The following is an 18,103-nucleotide window of genomic DNA, read 5'->3' on the forward strand; positions in this document are numbered from 1 at the left end:
GCAGAAAAAAACGACAGACATTGCATCACTCAGGCCCAATTACCATGCCAAGTATGCATCAACTAAGCTATGCCCTGAGTGTTGGCACCACTGTTAAGGAAAATAATGCCGTTTTCTGGCATGCTCGGTCCTCCATAGCCACCTGGCCAATCAGAAGCCTCGAAATCCACAGGCCATCTAAGGACCGAGAGCTTTGGGGTGTGCCGCGCGCTAGTCTATGAGCTTGTAGAGCTCGCGCAACCTGCATCTCACGGGCACATTTTTGACTGAAGTTCCTCTGAAGAAGCGCTGCCTCGCGACCTCCAGCAGTCATGGCCACCTGCGTGAAGCTGAACACCGGGGCCCTCATGCCGGCGCTGGGTCTTGGCACGTGGAAGGTAAGGAGGGGACTAAACACGTCATTTTGTATGATTTCACACGGTGCCGATCACACTTTAAGCTGAGCACTCTTGCACAGAAGGGATTTCCGGCTCTTGCATGAACTCTACACAGCTGGACTGGGCTCTACCCGTATATTTTACCAGAGGCCTCGCAAAAGCTTCTGACTGTCTGGGAGTGAGCTTCAGCTAATGAGCCCCGAACATGCAAATACTTTGCTGACCCGATAGAGCTGTTTTTAATGTGAAAAAACCCTGCTCTCGATAGAAAGATAATACCTGGCATTTATCGTTAATACATTCAGATTACTAAATAATGCCCTACTTACATAAATGGCAGAGAAGTTGATCTATTTATATAAATCACAGAGATGCTGACCTTTAATAGCGTGCGGGTAAACAACGGGTATCTGTTTCCCCAGCCAGTGTGAGTGTGGCTGAAGTCTGTCCTCTGTGTGCAGCGACAGACTTTACTTACAAAAACTAGAGCAGAAGTACTTTTGTTGTCGGTTTAAACGACAGTGGATTTCCTGTTGCTTCACTGATTGATATAATGAAACATTTACTGAGCCATTTGTATGGTTTTGCCGATGTTGGTAGCAGGTGTGTGCAACATGCAATGCACTTCTCTAGTGCACTGCTACTAAGTTGACCCTTCACCCCTTTGACCCACTACCACATACACTCGACGGGTATTTCCTCACAGCGGCATGTTTGCGGTCTCGAAATCTAGCACAGGTAAGACGACTGATGCCTCATCAACGCTGTACAGCTCCGTAAACAATGGGCGTGGCCACAATTAGTGCAGCAGGTGCAGTGGCGCTGGGGTTCAGAGCTCCGAGGGGCCCATTGGACACTGATAATTGCTGTATGTTACTACGCCAGCAGCAGTCTAAGGACCGATTTTCCTTGCTTGCACCAGAGCCCATGGCATCCTTGCACCCTACTGCCAGGTACAGTGCCCTGCCCTCAGCCTGGAGGAAAAGGATACGGAATAGTTAAAGAACCCCCTCAGTGACAAGGTCGCTGACCCCTTGTAGCTTCCATTATCACTGCTTTTGGCCATGCAATGAACCAGTTTGTTTATATGTCCTTCACTCCCCTATATCCTTGGTGTTATGTTTTTAATTTGTAGTTCAGCCCCAGCTGTCAGAAATTCTCCCAGAGCCAGCTAGATTTAGTTTGCTTTCACAACTGAGGAAAAGCTTGCTATTAAGAAGGCAAGCAGGCTGGGCATAGGAGTGGGACCTGCAGCTTCTACAAACAGAGTTGACCTCAGATACAGTCACGTGTTAGGCATGGACGTCATATTGAGCGACGTGCAGCTTTGCATGATTTAATACCCCAGTCATGTCTTGCGGTGCCTAGGACTACAGTCGATAAAATGAGTAAAATTTAGTTGGGTAACAATAAGCATATTATTCAGACCCAGAGTGTTGGACCTGGTCCTTTCTGCAGGGTCATCTCCAAGCTTTTTGCCTGTTTCCTCCTATCTTTTTCTCACCAGTCTTTGTTGGCTTTAGGACTCTGGGCACTTTACCAACGCAAACTAGTGCTAAAGTGCATATGCTCTCTGTGTAAATTGTATTGGTGATTGGTTTATCCATGATTGGCATATTTGATTTACTAGAACATCCCTAGTAAAGTGCACCAGAGGTGCCCAGGCCCTGTAAATCAAATGCTACTAGTGGGCCTGCAGCACTGATTGTGCCACCCACACGAGTAGCCCTGTAGACATGTCTCAGACCTGCCACTGCAGTGTCTGTGTGTGTAGTTTTGCACTGCCAATTCAACCTGGCAACTGTACCCCCTTGCCAGGCTTAAACCTTCCCTTTTACTACATGTATGTCACCCCTATGATAGGCCCTGGTTAGCCCTGTGGGCAGGTTTCAGGGTATGTTAAAGGTAGAACATGCACCAATGTGTTTTACATGTCTTGACAGTGAAATACTGCCAAATTTGTTTTTCACTGTTGCAAGGCCTATCCCTCTCATAAGTTAACATGGGGGCCGCTTTTAAATATCTTTTAAGTGCAGTTTTCCATTGGGAGCAGATAGAGATTTGCAGTTTGGGGTCTCTGAACTCACAATTTAAAAATACATCTTTTGGTAAAGTTGTTTTTTAGAGTATTAGTTTGAAAATGCTACTTTTAGAAAGTGGGTATTTTCTTGCTTAACCACTTGCCTCTGCCAGATTACTTCTGGTTTAAGAGGAACCTCTGCCAAGGAGAAGAGCTGGAGGAGGAGTACTGCCCCTTTGCCTGTGAGTGTGCTTTGCTGGGTTGGCTGGCAATTGCTGCTTCTGCCTTCGAGAGGACAAAGACTGGAGGTTGATGTGCTTTTCTGCTTGTGAAGTGTCTTCAAGGGCTTGGACTGAGCTTGCCCCCTCTGAAGTCTCAGGGCCTGTAGGAGGCTGGCCTGGTTTGTAGTGGGTACCTTGGGTACTTACACCTTATACCAGGTCCAGTTATCCCTTATTAGTGAAGTAGTTGTGTAGTAGGCTGATAGAGGTAGCTATAGCAGAGCAGCTTAGGCTGAACTATGAGACATGCAAAGCTCATGCAATACAACTTATAGTTACACAGTACTTATACACAAGCAAAGACAATACTCAGTGTTACCAAAAATAAAGGTATTTATTTTTGGTGTCACAGTACCAAAAATATCTTAGAGACAATACTCCTTCTGGAGGTAAGTATTATACACAATATATACACTAGACACTAAAATTAGACAAGTAAATAGTCATAGAACAATGCAAACAGTAGGAAATCCAATAGAATGCAATGGTAAAAAAGATGTCCAGGGGGAACACAAACCATATACAAAAAAAGTGGAATGTGAATCACAAATTCCCCCTTAGACAAGTGTAGTGTTTGCAGAATTGCTGGGAGAGTAAGAATACAGTAAAGGTAACTAAATTACCCCACCCCAGAGCCCAGAAAAGAAGGAGTAAAGTACTGCAAGTTTCCTTAGGACACACTACACCTCGTTTTTGGGATTCTGCAGTGGCCAGCCAAGTCTGCAAAGAACAACTGCTGGATTATTGGACCTGAAGACCAGCAAAGGAAGGGGACCAAGTCCAGAAGTCGAAAGAAGTTCCAGGAAGGACAGGAGCCCCTGCCAACCCAGAAGAGGGTGCAAAAGAAGAGTCCCCGGTTAGTCGAAGACTGCAGAAATGCTCCCTAGGAAGATGCCAGCGGGTTCCTGCATAATGCAAAAGATGTACCACAGCGTGAAGATCGTTGTGGATAAGATTTCGTGTTGGAAGGTGCCAACAAGCCTTGGCTGCAACAAAAGTGAATTTTGCATCAAAATGGCACTGGATGGACCCAGGGAGGGACCTGGGGGCCTCAACTCTGTGTGAGGAGGAAGACAGGGCTCTCAGCACTTCAGGATGCCAGCCAGCACCCCCAGAAGCCGCAGGATCTGGGTTCAAAGGAGGTGCAAAACGCGGTTGATTCAGCACAACAAAAGAAGCTCCCACGCCGCCGGACAACAACTCAGCGAGGTGAGCGTCGTAGGGTGGAGTGCTGGGGACCTGGGCCAGACTGTGCACGAAGGAATTTTGCAAAGAGTGCACAGAGGCCTCAGGAGGCGAAGAAGACACAATTTACAGGGTCACTGTCGTTCTCGGGGAAGGCAAGCTCTTCGCTTCTCCAAATTGCATCAGCAGGACCTCAGGACAGTCTACGTCGATGATGTACACCCTCTGTGTCCTTAGGAGCACGCTCGTCGTTATGAGAGGAGTCCGAAGGTACCAGTCATCGTCGTGGAAGGTGCCTGCTTGGAGCTTGGACTCTGTCACGCCACAGGAGATTTCTTCGGTTCTTCTGGTGCAGGATGAAGACAGGGAGTCCCGAGAGCGTGCACACCATGGAAACTGTTGCAGTTGCTGACTTGGAGCTGAGGTTGCTGAAGAAAAGTGTCTCTTGTAGACACTTTGTTTCAGTTAGAGCATTTTTTGAAGCAGGCTGTGGTTGATTCGAGGTCAGAAGAGTCTGAAGTTGTTGTAGAGGATTCCTGAAGGAAACTTGCAAGCAGAATCTGAAGAGAACCCACAGGAGAGACCCTAAGTAGCCCTGAGAGGGGGGTTGGCTACCTTATCAGGTATGGACCTATCAGGAGGGGTCTCTGATGTCACCTGCTGGTACTGGCCACTCAGAGACCTCCAGAGTGCCCCAACACCTTGCAAAGCAAGATGGCTGAAGTCTGGGACACACTGGAGGAGCTCTGGGCACCACCCCTGGGGTGGTGATGGACAGGGGAATGGTCACTCCCTTTTCCCTTTTCCAGTTTCCCACCAGAGCAGGGGAAAAGGGGTCCCTGAAACGGTGTAGACTGGTTTATGCAAGGAAGGCACCATCTGTGCCCTTCAAAGCACGTCCGTAGGCTGGGGGAGGCTACCCCTCCCCAGCCTGTAACACCTATTTCCAAAGGGAGAGGGTGTAACACCCTGCTCTCAGAGGAAATGCTTTGTTCTGCCTCCCTGGGCCTGGGCTGCCCAGACCCCAGGAGGGCAGAACCCTGTCTGTGAGGTGGCAGCAGCTGTAGCTGCAGTGCAAGCCTCAGAGAGCTGGTTTAGCAGTACTGGGGGTCCATGGTGGAGCCCCCAGGATTCATGGAATTGGCTCCCAATACCAGATTTGGGATGAGGGGACAATCCCATGATCTTAGACATGTTACATGGCCATATTCAGAGTTACCATTGTGAAGTTACATATAGGTATTGACCTATAAGTAGTGCACGCATGTAATGGCATCCCCGCACTCACAAAGTCTGGGGAAATGTCCCTGAACTATGTGGGGGCACCTTTGCTAGTGTAAGGGTGCCCTCACACTTAGTAACCTTGCACCTAACCTTCAGCAAGTGAAGGTTAGACATATAAGTGACTCATAAGTTACTTAAGTGCAGTGAAAATGGCTGTGAAATAACGTATGCGTTATTTCACGCAGGCTGCAATGGCTGTCCTGTGTAAGGGTTTGTCTAAGCTCCCCATGGGTGTCAAAAGAAATGCTGCAGCTCATATGGATCTCCTGGAACCCCAATGCCCTGGGTACCTAGGTACCATATACTAGGGACTTATAAGGGGGTTCCAGTGTGCCAATTGAAATTGGTAAATGTAGTCACTGGCCTACAGTGACATATTTGAAGGTAGAGAGAGCATAAGCACTGAGGTTCTGATTAGCAGAGCCTCAGTAACACAGTTAGGCACTACACAGGCATACACATTAGGCCACAAACTATGAGCACTGGGGTCCTGGTTAGCAGGATCCCAGTGAGACAGGCAAAACACACTGGCATATAGGTTTTTATCTATGAGCATTGGGGTCCTGGCCAGTAGGATCCCAGTGACACAGTAAAAACACACTAACATACTCTCACAAACAGGCCAAAAGTGGGGGTAACCATGCTAGAAAGAGGTTACTTTCCTACAGGGCCATCAAAGACTTCCTCTGCCAGCAACGAGACTCTCTTCTGAGACTCCTACCCTGCCACTTGAAGCCTACTCCAGTCCCTGGGCCTTTGAAGAAAGCTGGTGGAACCAAGACTGAAATTCCTTCACAAGAGCCATGCGGGAAGACAATGGACACAGCACCTGCTTCCCGGCTGAAAAATTGATGCACCACCTGCATCATGGCTGGGAAATCGAGGCAACACCGTGTGCGGCTGCCAAAATCAACATATCACCCATGCAGCGTGACTCTTCACCACCATGCGCCGGAATTTTTGCACGCATCGTTGCTGGGCGTCAAAACCACATGGACCCAAGGTTGCCTGTCCAGAAATCGACACATCGCCCCTCTGCATGAGAGAAAAAACAACGCATCGCCTACCCAACCAGAGAAGAAATGACGCAGGGCCTCACTTGTGAGTAAGGAATCGATGCATCGCTGACTTTTCCGACACACTCTCGTCCGTGTGGATTTATTTTTGACACAAACCAGGTATTTTGTGTAAAAGCAACGTATCCATTGTTTTCTATGGAGTAAGGCTCTAATTAATTAAAAAAATTATAACTTTGTTTGTGTATGTTGGATTTTTGTCATTTCAGTCTTGTTTGATTTGGATAAATATTGGCTATTTTCTAAACTGGCATAGTGTCACTTTTGTGGTGTTTTCACTGTAGTACTGTGTGTGTTGGTACAAATACTTTACACATTGCCTCAGAGATAAGCCTGACTGCTTGTGCCAAGCTACCAAGGGGGCGAGCAGGGTTTACCCTAGGAGTGTATCTCGCTTACCCTGACTAGAGTGAGGGTCCTTGCTTGGACAGAATGCATACTCACTGCCAACCACAAACCCATTTCTAACACAGGAGTAACTGTGTTCTTTACAGGTATGCTATGTTAGCAGAGTTCTTAGTGCTTACAAACAGGGCTGGCTTTAGGGCAGATGGTGCGAATGGTGCAGACGCACCTGGCATTACTCTTGGGGGTGGCACGGAGGGCTGTGTTTAGAAATCACTTATGGGCTTAAAAAAACCTGCTACAGAGTTCCTTGTGTGTCCTGCAGTTTTCAGGCAACAATAAAAATCTCAAGATAACTCTGATGATTAATCTTCCGGCTGGGGAGAGATCAAGCCTTTGTCTAGTGGCAGTTTTAATTAATTATAACCTAATGCAGAGGGTTAATATGCCTGCTGCAAAGAATGCATACCCTGCACTGCCTTGTCTTACTCCATATCTATAAGGCCATGCAAAGTCATGCAGGGTAACTTTGCGTCACGTCATAGCTATGATGGAGAGAACTGCGCCACCGGAGCGTCTAAAAAAGTGATGCTCTGGTGGTGCAGGCCTCTTTTATATAACCCCCTAAGTTTACTGTCTCACTTTGAGTCACTCTGTCTCACTAATTCACACAGTCTCACTCATTCTACTCATATCCACTCTGTCTCGCTCGGTCTTCCTCTTTCTGACTCATTCTGTATTACTCGGTCTTACTGTGTCTCACACAGTAACACTCAGTCACACTGTCATTCTCCCTCCCTCACTCACTCACTCACTCACATTCATTCTCACACATACTCACCCTTACTGTCGCTCATTTTCACTCACTCTGACTTACTCTTTCACTGAGTCTCTCTCTCACTTCAACTCACACACAGTCACACAGACATGCTTATGGTGCTGGAATGATGCAGGCACCTTCATGCACCTGTGTCGCAATCAAACAATGTCACTAGTTGCCTCAGTTTGTTGCTAGACCCACAGCGGGTCTGCATTTTATTTTTATTGTACCAAGAGTGAATAATTATTCACTCTTGGTACAATAAAAATGGACCACAAAACAAGGAGGGTGTAGTGTAGCTGTGGAGCCTATAAAGGAGAGTCGCCACTGGTCCAGGGACACTCATCCATCAAACCAATCCATCCACTCAGTCATCAATCCTTTCACTTATCTACCTACTTTTCATCCATCCACCCCTTCGCTCCATCTATCATCCCTTCACTCCATCTATCCATCATCCTCCCTTTGGCTCATCCATCCATCCACCCTTTCACAAAGCCATCCATCCTTACCCATCCACCCACCTTTCATCCCATCCATCCATCCACTTATCCATCCCTCCATTTACCCTTTCACTGAGCCATCCATCCTTTTACTCACTCACTCATCCATCTATTCATCCATCCATTCATCCTTTCACTCTTCCATTCATCCCTTCATCCAGACATCAATCTACCCTGTCTTTCTCTCATCCATCCATTGTTTTACTCATCCATCTTTACATATATCCTTTCACTTATCCATCAATATTTTCGCTCCATTCGTTCATCCTTTTATACTTCCACTCATCCATCCTTACACTCATTCTTCCATCCCTGCAACTTCTCATCAAACATCAACCCATCCTTTCACTCCTCCATTCATTCACTCTTCCATCCATCCATCCATCCATCTCTCCATCCATCCATCCATCCATTCTTCCTTCCTTCCTTCCTTTCACTCACTCACCATCCCAAGTCCATTATGAGCCTTTGTCCGCCAAGCTGCAGACAGAAGAGGCCCATTAAGACCCTCCTCCCTGCTGGTATAGCAGGGAGTGGGGTGGAGGTGGGTGGGTGAAGATGCCCCTAATGCAGAAGCTTAACTGCACACTTACATCCTAGTCTACTAGTGCAATTGTCCGCAGCTGGTTCCTTCCTTCTCTTGGACCTTTACTGAGTTGAGATAAGGAGCTCTCTGTTGTGCTCACCTCCATGTTTTTTTCAAAGTGAAACCAAATGCAGCACTAAACACGTTGCTTCCAAGAGAGCAGCCCTCTGACACCTCCTACAACCTGCCCCTCTGCGATGATCAACAAATTGTTGCCACCCTCTCCCTCCTTGTCCTCACGGCCTGCCCCACCCCCAGCCATTGAAGTAAATGGAGCTTTGCCACCTCCTCCCAGGACCACTGTTTATGTGCCCCAAAAGCAACCGGATCCACAGCTTACTAACTCAGCACTCCCTCGCCTGTAATACCACAGCTGTAGCTTGTGCCTGCAGGTTGAAGAAAACCTCGCCCAGCTGGTACTTGCACTGTAAGACATCTGCAAAGTTCACCCAGGAGAGTCAGCACACTGTCTCACTGTAAAATGGGCAGCTCGAGGACCTCTAAATCAGGTATTTGTAAGCGTGGATAACCACCCCAGAGGGTATCCAGGCGCTGAGCTACTGGTATCTGTTGAAGAGCCAGGTCTTGAGTCCATTCCTGAAGTGGGATAGGGAGGGTGCAGGGCGGAGTTGTAGGGTGTTCCAGGCTTTGGCAGAGAGGTGGGAGAAGAAGTGTCCTCCAGAGCGGTGGATGCAAGGTGTCTAAGCGACAGCGAGGTGTGCTGAGCCGTGGTTTCCGGAAGGTAGATGAAAGCTCAGGTGATGGTTTATGTAAGCTGGTCCTTGGTTGTGGAGGGCTTTGTAGGCGTAGGTCAGGAGCTTGAAATGGCATCTTTTCTGGATGGGGACCCAGTGGAGGTAGTTTAGGTGCTGAGTGATGTGTGTTCTCTTGAGCAGGTTAGGGATCAGTCTGGCTGCTGCTTTCTGGATTGCCTGGAGTCTTTGCGTGAGCTCGATGGTGGTGCCTGCATCGAGCGCATTGCCGTAGTCCAGCCGGCTGATGATTAGGGCCTGGGTTACAGTTTTCTTTGTGCTGATGGGGCACCATCTGAAGATTTTGCGAAGCATGTGGATTGTGTGGAAGCAGACTGGTGAGACGGCTTGACCTGATGTTTCATGGAAAGTTCTCTGTCCAGGATAATGCTGAGGTTGCGGGCGTGGTCTTTTGATGTGGTGGTAGATCCGAGCTCTGCTGGCCCCTTTGAGTCGTTCCAAAGGGTAGTGTGTCTTCCAAAGACCAAAACTTCTGTTTTGTCAGTGTTGAGTTTTAGGCAGTTGTTATTCATCCATGTTGCGACGTTCTTCATGCAGTTGTGAAAGTTGGTCTTTGTCAGGCTGGGGTCGGCTGAGGGATTAGCATTAGAGTACTCCACAGATGGTGTGCGTGGTTTGTGAGACGAAGGGAGGGAGGCAAATTCTCTGGGTGCATCCCGTGAGGAAGGATGCCATCCATCTGAGTGCATCATCCGTGATTCTTATCTGGCCTAGTCAATTGATGAGTGTGTGGTGGGAGACGGTGTCAAAAGCTGCGGAGACATCTAGGAGGATGAAGGTAATACAAGCCCAATTTGAGCCACGCTTTCATGTGGCTTCTGTCTACTGCCCTCGCTCTACCTTCAGGAACAAAGTTAAATATCCATTCAGTGGCGGATTTGTAGAAAGTGAAACCAGAAAACTTGGAATTAATATGGACTTTCCCAATTAACCAGACTGTGTGATCATAGGCAAATATTTTGTTTACCTCTCAGTAAACCTGTATTGTGATCTAATGTCAATGCTACCACATGTTAAAGAAATGCACTTTTTTAATATTGAAGAGACTTTATAATATTTTATCTGAAGTTTGTTGCTTGATTTAGATGGCAAACATTTCGCGGGCAGGGCTTGTGCAAAGGCGCTTAGTGCTAAGTCAGATCCTTGGCTTGTCCCTTCCTGTTAACTTTTTTGGCTTCCATACTTCTTTCTCAAGGTCAGCATTAACAAGTCACAAACAGTTGTTTTCTGTAGGAGAACTGTTTTTGTCAATATAAAAAAACAGATTGGGAATGTTGTTCCCAATAGATCCTACCCACTTCAACCACTGATTATCTAGCTTACTAGAGCCCAGATAAATGTATACCTGGCTCTGTGATGGCTCAGCTACAGTATATTGTTTAACAAAATAAAAAAAAGTTACCAGCTAGTGAATCTTTGAGGTGGGCAGGAGAAACCATAGCAGCTCCTGCTGATTGAGGTGATCCTACCCAATGTCCTGATCACGGCCATGGCAACAGCGATTAAATAAATCCCACACTCAGAGGCATCAACTGAAACCGGAGGACATCACTACTCCTTGCAAGTGCTACAGACAGCACCAGAAAGGGCAATTTGACCAATACTCCAAACATGCACACGTCTCTCCTTTCCTAAGACATACTCTCCTGATGTACAAACATCCAGCTTGACTCCTCATTGACATATTGCTGACCAGTGGATAACTCCGAAACACAGGCATCACACTACCGCCTGATAAATGTGATAACAGCCAACAAGCACCTCATTTCAACTTAAACATCCTAGTAACCATCAAAACGCCATTTTAGCTCTCTCCTTTGACCACAGAGGCGTAGACAGCTAGCACTACACACACACGAGGGCAGACAGTATGGAAGGGATGGTGGTACAACCATTATTACAAAACACAAATCAACACTCCACTACCCAGTGACTTATCCAGCTAAACTACATTCTCAAATTTTAGATCTGCTTATTCTGATCTCATACTCTCACCTAAGCCGTCGTTTGCCACTTCTAGGTTTTGTGTCTTCTACCTACCAGGCCTTTTGCACTAGAACTCTCTACTATAAACCATTTGTACAGCCCTTCCCTCCAAAGATTTTAAATAAGCATTGAACTGCCATCTTGTGCAATTAGGACACAATAGATTATTAACCCACTTGTCCTATGTCTCTAAATATGTACTATTCATCTTCTGCATGTCTAACCAGGTATTGTGACATACGTAGACGTTTTTCTGTGCTGGCCAATGATACTTATCCAACTGGCTCGCCTAATCCACACCGCAACCTGCTGCTACGACTTAATGTCAAGTAGAACAATATTGATTGAAATGTAACAGATGCTCAGTAAATAAAAAAATAATAAGAAGAAATTAGAAGTAACCAGTGATACTTTGGTTTCTTTATTGTACACATTATCAGGTTCGCTTCTTGAGTGCTTTGTTCCTGACCTCCTGAAGCCAGGCCTGACACACAAAGTCTTTTGGTCTTTGTCTCAACTTGGGATTTGGCCAGGAATTATATCATTGACTGTATCAGGCTTGTTTTTTCTCACCTTCTGATCAAAGTTTCTCCTGAGGTGGTGATCTGATCATTTTCTTGGATTGTCCACAAGGCGTCTTTTCCCATGGTGGTGGACGGGTAGTGGTTAACGTAGGTAACAGTCAAGTAGGGCTTTCGTCCTCTGCCGGGTCTTCTCCTCGGTGTCAGCTATCCAGGTTCTCATGGGCCTATTATAATATGACACCTGTGTGAACCATTGGCTCCTAATATAACCAGGTTCTCATGAATTTAAGGGTTACTCTTGTAGCTTTCTTATAGTATTGTCTTCTCCTTGGGTGAAGTCATTAACATTTGAACTCTCTTGGGGCCATAGTGCACGCTTGAACCAGGATAAATTACGAGTTATGTTTTCGATGCCCTTCTGAGTGATGACCATAGTTCCTTTCACAGACACGACCATCCACGTCCCCTCCTAATAAAGGGTACAGAACTTCCAATGTGGATACCAGCCTTTTAGTACTACTGGGTCACCACGGCTCAGTACTCTGCTGCTCGGAGGCATGGTTGTTGTTCTTCACTCGCCTTTGTTGTCTGGCATTCACATAAAGGCTGGAAGGCTGCCAGTGGGCACCACTGGGACTGTGTCCTTCACAGCTTGGGCAAACATAAGTGAGCAATGAGTCACCCAGAGCGGGGTGTTTCTGTAAGCTCGTAAACAACTATGGAGTGCCCATTATCCTTGTCTACTCCAATCTGTGGTGCTTTGGTAAGTCTTCTCATGAACGTTGTATTTTTCTGGTATAGGACAGTAGCAACATAATGATACTAAGATGTCAGATTATCAAAAGCCAAGTCCATTTTTATTTTTTTCATAAGTTTGTTAAAGAAATTGTAAGGCTGTCCTATTTACACCTTGCTTGACAGCTTTGGCTGTCAGCAGAGTTCATGTCAAATTTCATGTCAGTAGTTCAAAAATACCCAAAAAGAAAACAGAGGAGCCACCGGGACAGCCTGTTTGAGCCCTTGGCTGGCTTGGGCCAGCCTCCTTCCATCATTGGTGTGATTGCTGTGTCTTTCATGTTTTGGACCAGCCTAATTAGATTTTCACTTGATTATTGACAAACAAAATGTTCTTTGCCACTTTTCTGCTTACAATGTCTTCTCAGCCTCTGTCACTAGGTGCTCGTTTGGGATTCATAGCACACAGAGGCCCTCATTACGACCCTGGCGGTATAGAACCGCCAGGGCCGCTGGACGGGGAGGCACCGCCGACAGGCCGGCGGTGCCCCGCGGGGCATTCTGACTGCAGCGGCTTACCCGCGGTCAGAGAAGGGAAACCGGCGGTCTCCCGCCGGTTTCCCGCTGCCCCCAAGGAATCCTCCAAGCCGGCGCAGCTTGCTGCGCCGGCTTGGGGATTCCGACTCCCCCTCCCGCCATCCAGTTCCTGGCGGTTCTCCCGCCGGGAACCAGATGGCGGGAGGGGGAGTCGCGGGGCCCCTGGGGGCCCCTGCAGTGCCCCTGCCAATGGCATGGGCACTGCAGGGGCCCCCGTAAGAGGGCCCCAAAATGTATTTCACTGTCTGCCTTGCAGACAGTGAAATACGCGACGGGTGCAACAGCACCCGTCGCACCTTCCCACTCCGCCGGCTCGATTACGAGCCGGCTTCATCGTGGGAAGGGAGTTTTTCCCTGGGCTGGCGGGCGGTCTTTTGGAGACCGCCCGCCAGCCCAGGGAAAAACTCATAATACCCTCCGCGGTCTTTTGACCGCGGAGCGGTATTATGGAGGGCTGAATTCTGGCGGGCGGCCTCCGCCGCCCGCCAGAATCAGAATGAGGGCCAGAGTCTCTCATCAACACATAAGGAACCGCTCAACCCCAGAGGAAGAAGGGTAAGTACAATATTAGCTAAGCAGAATTCCTTATTTCTAAGGATCAATCTATCGGTCATTTGGAGACACTGCAGTACTAGTCTTTTGCTCTCTCAGAATCTAAGTGTCTCAATTATTCTCTGTACACTGTATATTTCATGCCATTATATATTGACTCAAGCCAGAAAAACAGTAATAGTTATAAGAAATATATAATTATTTTATCAACTCCATAATGTGTTCATTAAAATATATGCACATCATATCTATATACAAAGTCTCTTCTTATCTTTGGTTAACCAAGGCACTAGTGTTTTAGTTTGGCTTAAATGTAATAGAAAGATCTTCTCTAAAAGGAGGAAATATGTTCCAATGTATTTGCTTTCAATACTCAATTCTTTTACTACATTTATTGGTGGATTTTCTCCAAATGTGTTGAGGACTTCCTGCATCCATCCAATTACAAGGCCTCCTCAGGACAACCAGTCCAAAATAATAATATCTACCAAGTTGTATATAGAGATTCTACATATGTACAATACGTTTGTTTGTATGATTATTGTCTTATGTGATGTTTGTTATTGGTTACTTCGAAAACCACTTATCATCTGTGTTAGCTCTCCCTCATGAGCATCATATACGTTTTTGTGATCATCTCTCTGGCTGACAACAGCAGGTTCTAGTGAGTTCTGCAGATACCTATGAGTTATATTGCACTTTTATCATGAAAACCAGATAGGAAAAGGTCATGGCTATGACTCCAGGTAAAAAGTGGGTAGACTATATGAGTATAGGTTTAACTGTAGCAAACAGAGATGCAATTCTGGAAGAATTAGAACCTGCAGTTTGCTCTGCGTGTGGCGCCTCCATCAGTGTCTCACTCGGACACTGACGGAAGTTCCACAGACAGAGCCAACTCGCGTGGCTCCAGCAAGCAGTTGCTCTTGTGGATACTAGAGTGATTTTCTCACCTGCAGGTCAGTATTTCTAAACATGGTGACTTGAAAGGACTCACTCTCCGGCCTTCGCTACATTTCTGATCTGTTCAGGTTCCTTGCCCATGTCAATTATATCAGTGATATCTTCCATTGGGTTCCCTGAGTGAGTGAGTGAGTAATTTATTTGTTTTTTTTTGCACCCTTTGTGTTAGACATGGATAAATCTCATGCACTATATTGAAGGCGACATATCACAGTTGTCCCTATATTGATTGGTCCTGATGAGACCCTATATCCGCAACATGATTGAGACGTTGTCAAGATTGAATACTCAAACAAACCTACTAAAAGCCTTATTCAGGAAAAGGTGTGGGTTTACCATAATCCTTGGATTTAATTACATATTGTTGATTGCTGTTTGATGAATATATAACCTTTACTTTATTTTTTCCTTCTTTGTTGTATATATATGTATTAATTGTAAACTATTCTGATTTAATGGCCCCTACTTCATATGGGACACAGTGCACTCTGTCTTTGTAGAATCATATATACTGTGACTATATGGCATAAAATATAAAACCAAAGACTTTGGATGATGGCTATTTTTTAACTAGCATTTTTCCAGAAATTGTTCTGTTGTAATTTGAATTAACAATTAGCTTTGAAACATTGTAATACAATGAGGACCACTATTTAAATATATATATATATATATATATATATTATATACCCTGGTTCCCATAGAGTAAGGGCCACCCTTGTTTTCGCAAGAGTTGAGAAATTTCCAGGCATGGAGTGAAGTAGCCCAGTCCCAGGAACACTCACTGAGGGGATACTCCTTCAACTGTTTCAAAGATTGATTTCCTTGAGCGTTTGAGAATCACAAATTTCTTGAATCTCATATATATAGATTATATTTGTACAGTTATTGGTGGAGGTTCAGAGAGACTGAAGCCAGTGGCAAGGATCAGGCACATGTGGCTTCTGTTGAGAGAAAGGAACACAGAATTGATATTCCAAACATGATGAAACGTCCGGTGGAAAGCCACAAGATCATCTTGGTGAGTTATTACAAATGGCACAAAAATTTTGGTTGAAATTTAACTAGTAAATTATGAATGGGAGAAAACGAGCAGACAGCCAAACCATGTTCCTATGACAAAACAAAGTAGAGCTTGATCTCACTTACCATGACACTGCTTTAAGTTGCCTCTGTTTTTTCAACTCACTCAAATTATCAGTAGCAGCAGGCATAAAAGGATCAATTTGAAGAGGGGATAGAAAGAGAGAATTGATGGAATCCTAGATTACAAAAGAATTGTGATACTTTAGTAGCATTTATTGTTACATAATTGAACGAAAAATCTGCAATTGGTAGAGAAGAAGCTCAGTTTTATTGCGCAGCATAACAGTAGGATTGCAAATGTTACGTGTCAGAAAATACAGAGCTTTTTCGAGATGAATAATGTGTGGTTGAATTACTAACATGCACAATTTACAACGTGTCTCCATTGGTGCATACTCCTTTCTTAAAGTGAAGCCACAGCATCCATGCGAAAGCAGTTTCTGTCACTAATTATAGTTTCTATCATGATCCAGCAGTATTAAGCAGTTAACTTCTTTAAAGAAAAGCAGTATATTTCTTTAAGTTCTAAATAGCTTAAAATATTTTGGTCTACAATAGATAACTTTTATCCCCTTTATTCTTTCTTTCTTTTTTAATTTATTCCCTTTATTTCGTATTATAAATGCATTGGAGTGGTATTCTTTTTTTGGTTCTGTCTCAAAGCCTGGCCCGTGCATTTTTGAACATTTGTTTTGGCAGAAACAGTAGCTATTTACTAAAACTGAGTTTTACACCGCAGTTATGCTTGTGGTCACAGGATCGCACACATTTTACTTTGGGTCACACCCACGACCTTCCCCAGATGTAACTGGTGCTCATGAAATAAGCATCATATAATTCATAACTATCTACATAACTCACTAGAACCCATTTTGTTACCCACGTAGATTGCGGCAAAACATATATGATGCACGTAATGAAGTGTTAACACAGATGCTAAGTGATTAAACTGTGTAGGTAAGACGATAATAGAAACAAAAGAGATACTAAATACATGTGTAAAATGTGTACAGTCAACAGTATAAATCTTGTTTATAAACTGTATTGTAATTAAACTGAAGGCTGAAACACATCTACACATTTGGAGTAAATCTATAGGTGGGAATCTGTAAATGGTAATATATTTTCTCCTTGTGTAACAAGTTCACCTATTACAATGAAGCCAAGTTAACCAAAGATGAAAAGGGACTTTGTACACAAATAGGATGTACTTTGATTTTTGTTAATACATTATATAGATAAAAACAAATAAAAGAGTATTATCTAGTGTATATACCATTATTATTGTTTTCTCGTCTGTCAGTACATACAAAGCAGAATGAAGTATAAAGGGCCTGATTACAACTTTGGCAGAGGGGGTTTATCTGTCCCAAGTGTGACGGATATCCCGCCTGCCATATAACGAGTCCATTATATCCTATGGAACTCGTAATACGGTGGGCGGGATATATGTCACATTTGGGACGGATTAACCCCCTCCGCCAAAGTTGTAATCAGGCCCAAAGTGTAGAGTGAATAATTGAGAGACTTAGCAACCGCGGATATCACGAGTCCTATCCTATTACCTCTCTATCCATATCATTGGTATATTGGTCCCTAGAAGAACGGAATGGCACTTAGCTAATATTGTGCTTTTCATTTATGACCCATTAGCATCTTACCACAATGACCCTTTACACAGAGCCGAACACTGCAAGCTTCACCGTCACACCACAGAACAGTCATATCTCGGCCCAGATGAGGGTCTGAAGTGGCAGCATCTCCAGGGCAGGAGCCGAACCACCAAGTCTCCAGCGCGCTTCAGGTTGCCTCCAGGGGAACTGCTGTTCATTTCTCTGGCATAGCTTTTCTTCACCTCCTGCATGGGTCAGCTGAGTGCTTCAGTCCCTGCACCTCACTCCTTTGAGTACTGTTTGGGACTTGAAAGAGAAGGGAAGTCTCAGGGGCCTCAAAAGCTGCATAGTCTGGGAAGGCTTGGGCTCCATTTGGGCCCCAAGCGGTCACCCATTATCAAAAATAGTTTCCTCAAGCCTGATAAATTGACCTATCTAAACAGACAGAGTTCTGGGCCTTGCTACCTTGTCTTGGGCTAATATTGCTGGAGCCTCCAGGAGCCAATTAAAGACCAGATGATTAGGTCTTTAAACCCCACACCATTTGGGACTCACTGCTGGTGGTGCACCAGGACATAAGACAGCCACATCCTCAACAATATATTGCACCCAGCAAATGTGGAGGGCCAGCACCAGAGGAGCTTTCAAGGGGGGGACTGATTTTATGGATGAGCCATCACAACGTGCAAGGACCAAGGGGCATATTTATAATCTGTTTGCGCCTGATTTGCGTAATTATTTTTTGGACGTGAAAACCTACCTTGCGCTAATGATATGCAAGGTAGGCGTTCCTGTGC

At 45.3% G+C, this 18,103-nt stretch overlaps 1 protein-coding gene across 1 annotated transcript in view; it reads left to right on the top strand.

Annotated features, from left to right (window-relative positions):
- Positions 1-208: 208 nt before the first annotated feature.
- Positions 209-18,103, top strand: part of LOC138287476 (aldo-keto reductase family 1 member B1-like) — a 97,770-nt gene continuing 79,875 nt past the window's right edge. Inside the window, exon 1 of the mRNA XM_069227918.1 lies at positions 209-377. Coding sequence (XP_069084019.1) covers positions 312-377 — 66 coding nt within the window. The 5' untranslated portion in view covers positions 209-311. The remainder of the gene's footprint in view (positions 378-18,103) is intronic.

This window comes from Pleurodeles waltl, chromosome 4_1, assembly GCF_031143425.1.
Source record: "Pleurodeles waltl isolate 20211129_DDA chromosome 4_1, aPleWal1.hap1.20221129, whole genome shotgun sequence".
Classification (NCBI taxonomy): Eukaryota; Metazoa; Chordata; class Amphibia; order Caudata; family Salamandridae; genus Pleurodeles; species Pleurodeles waltl.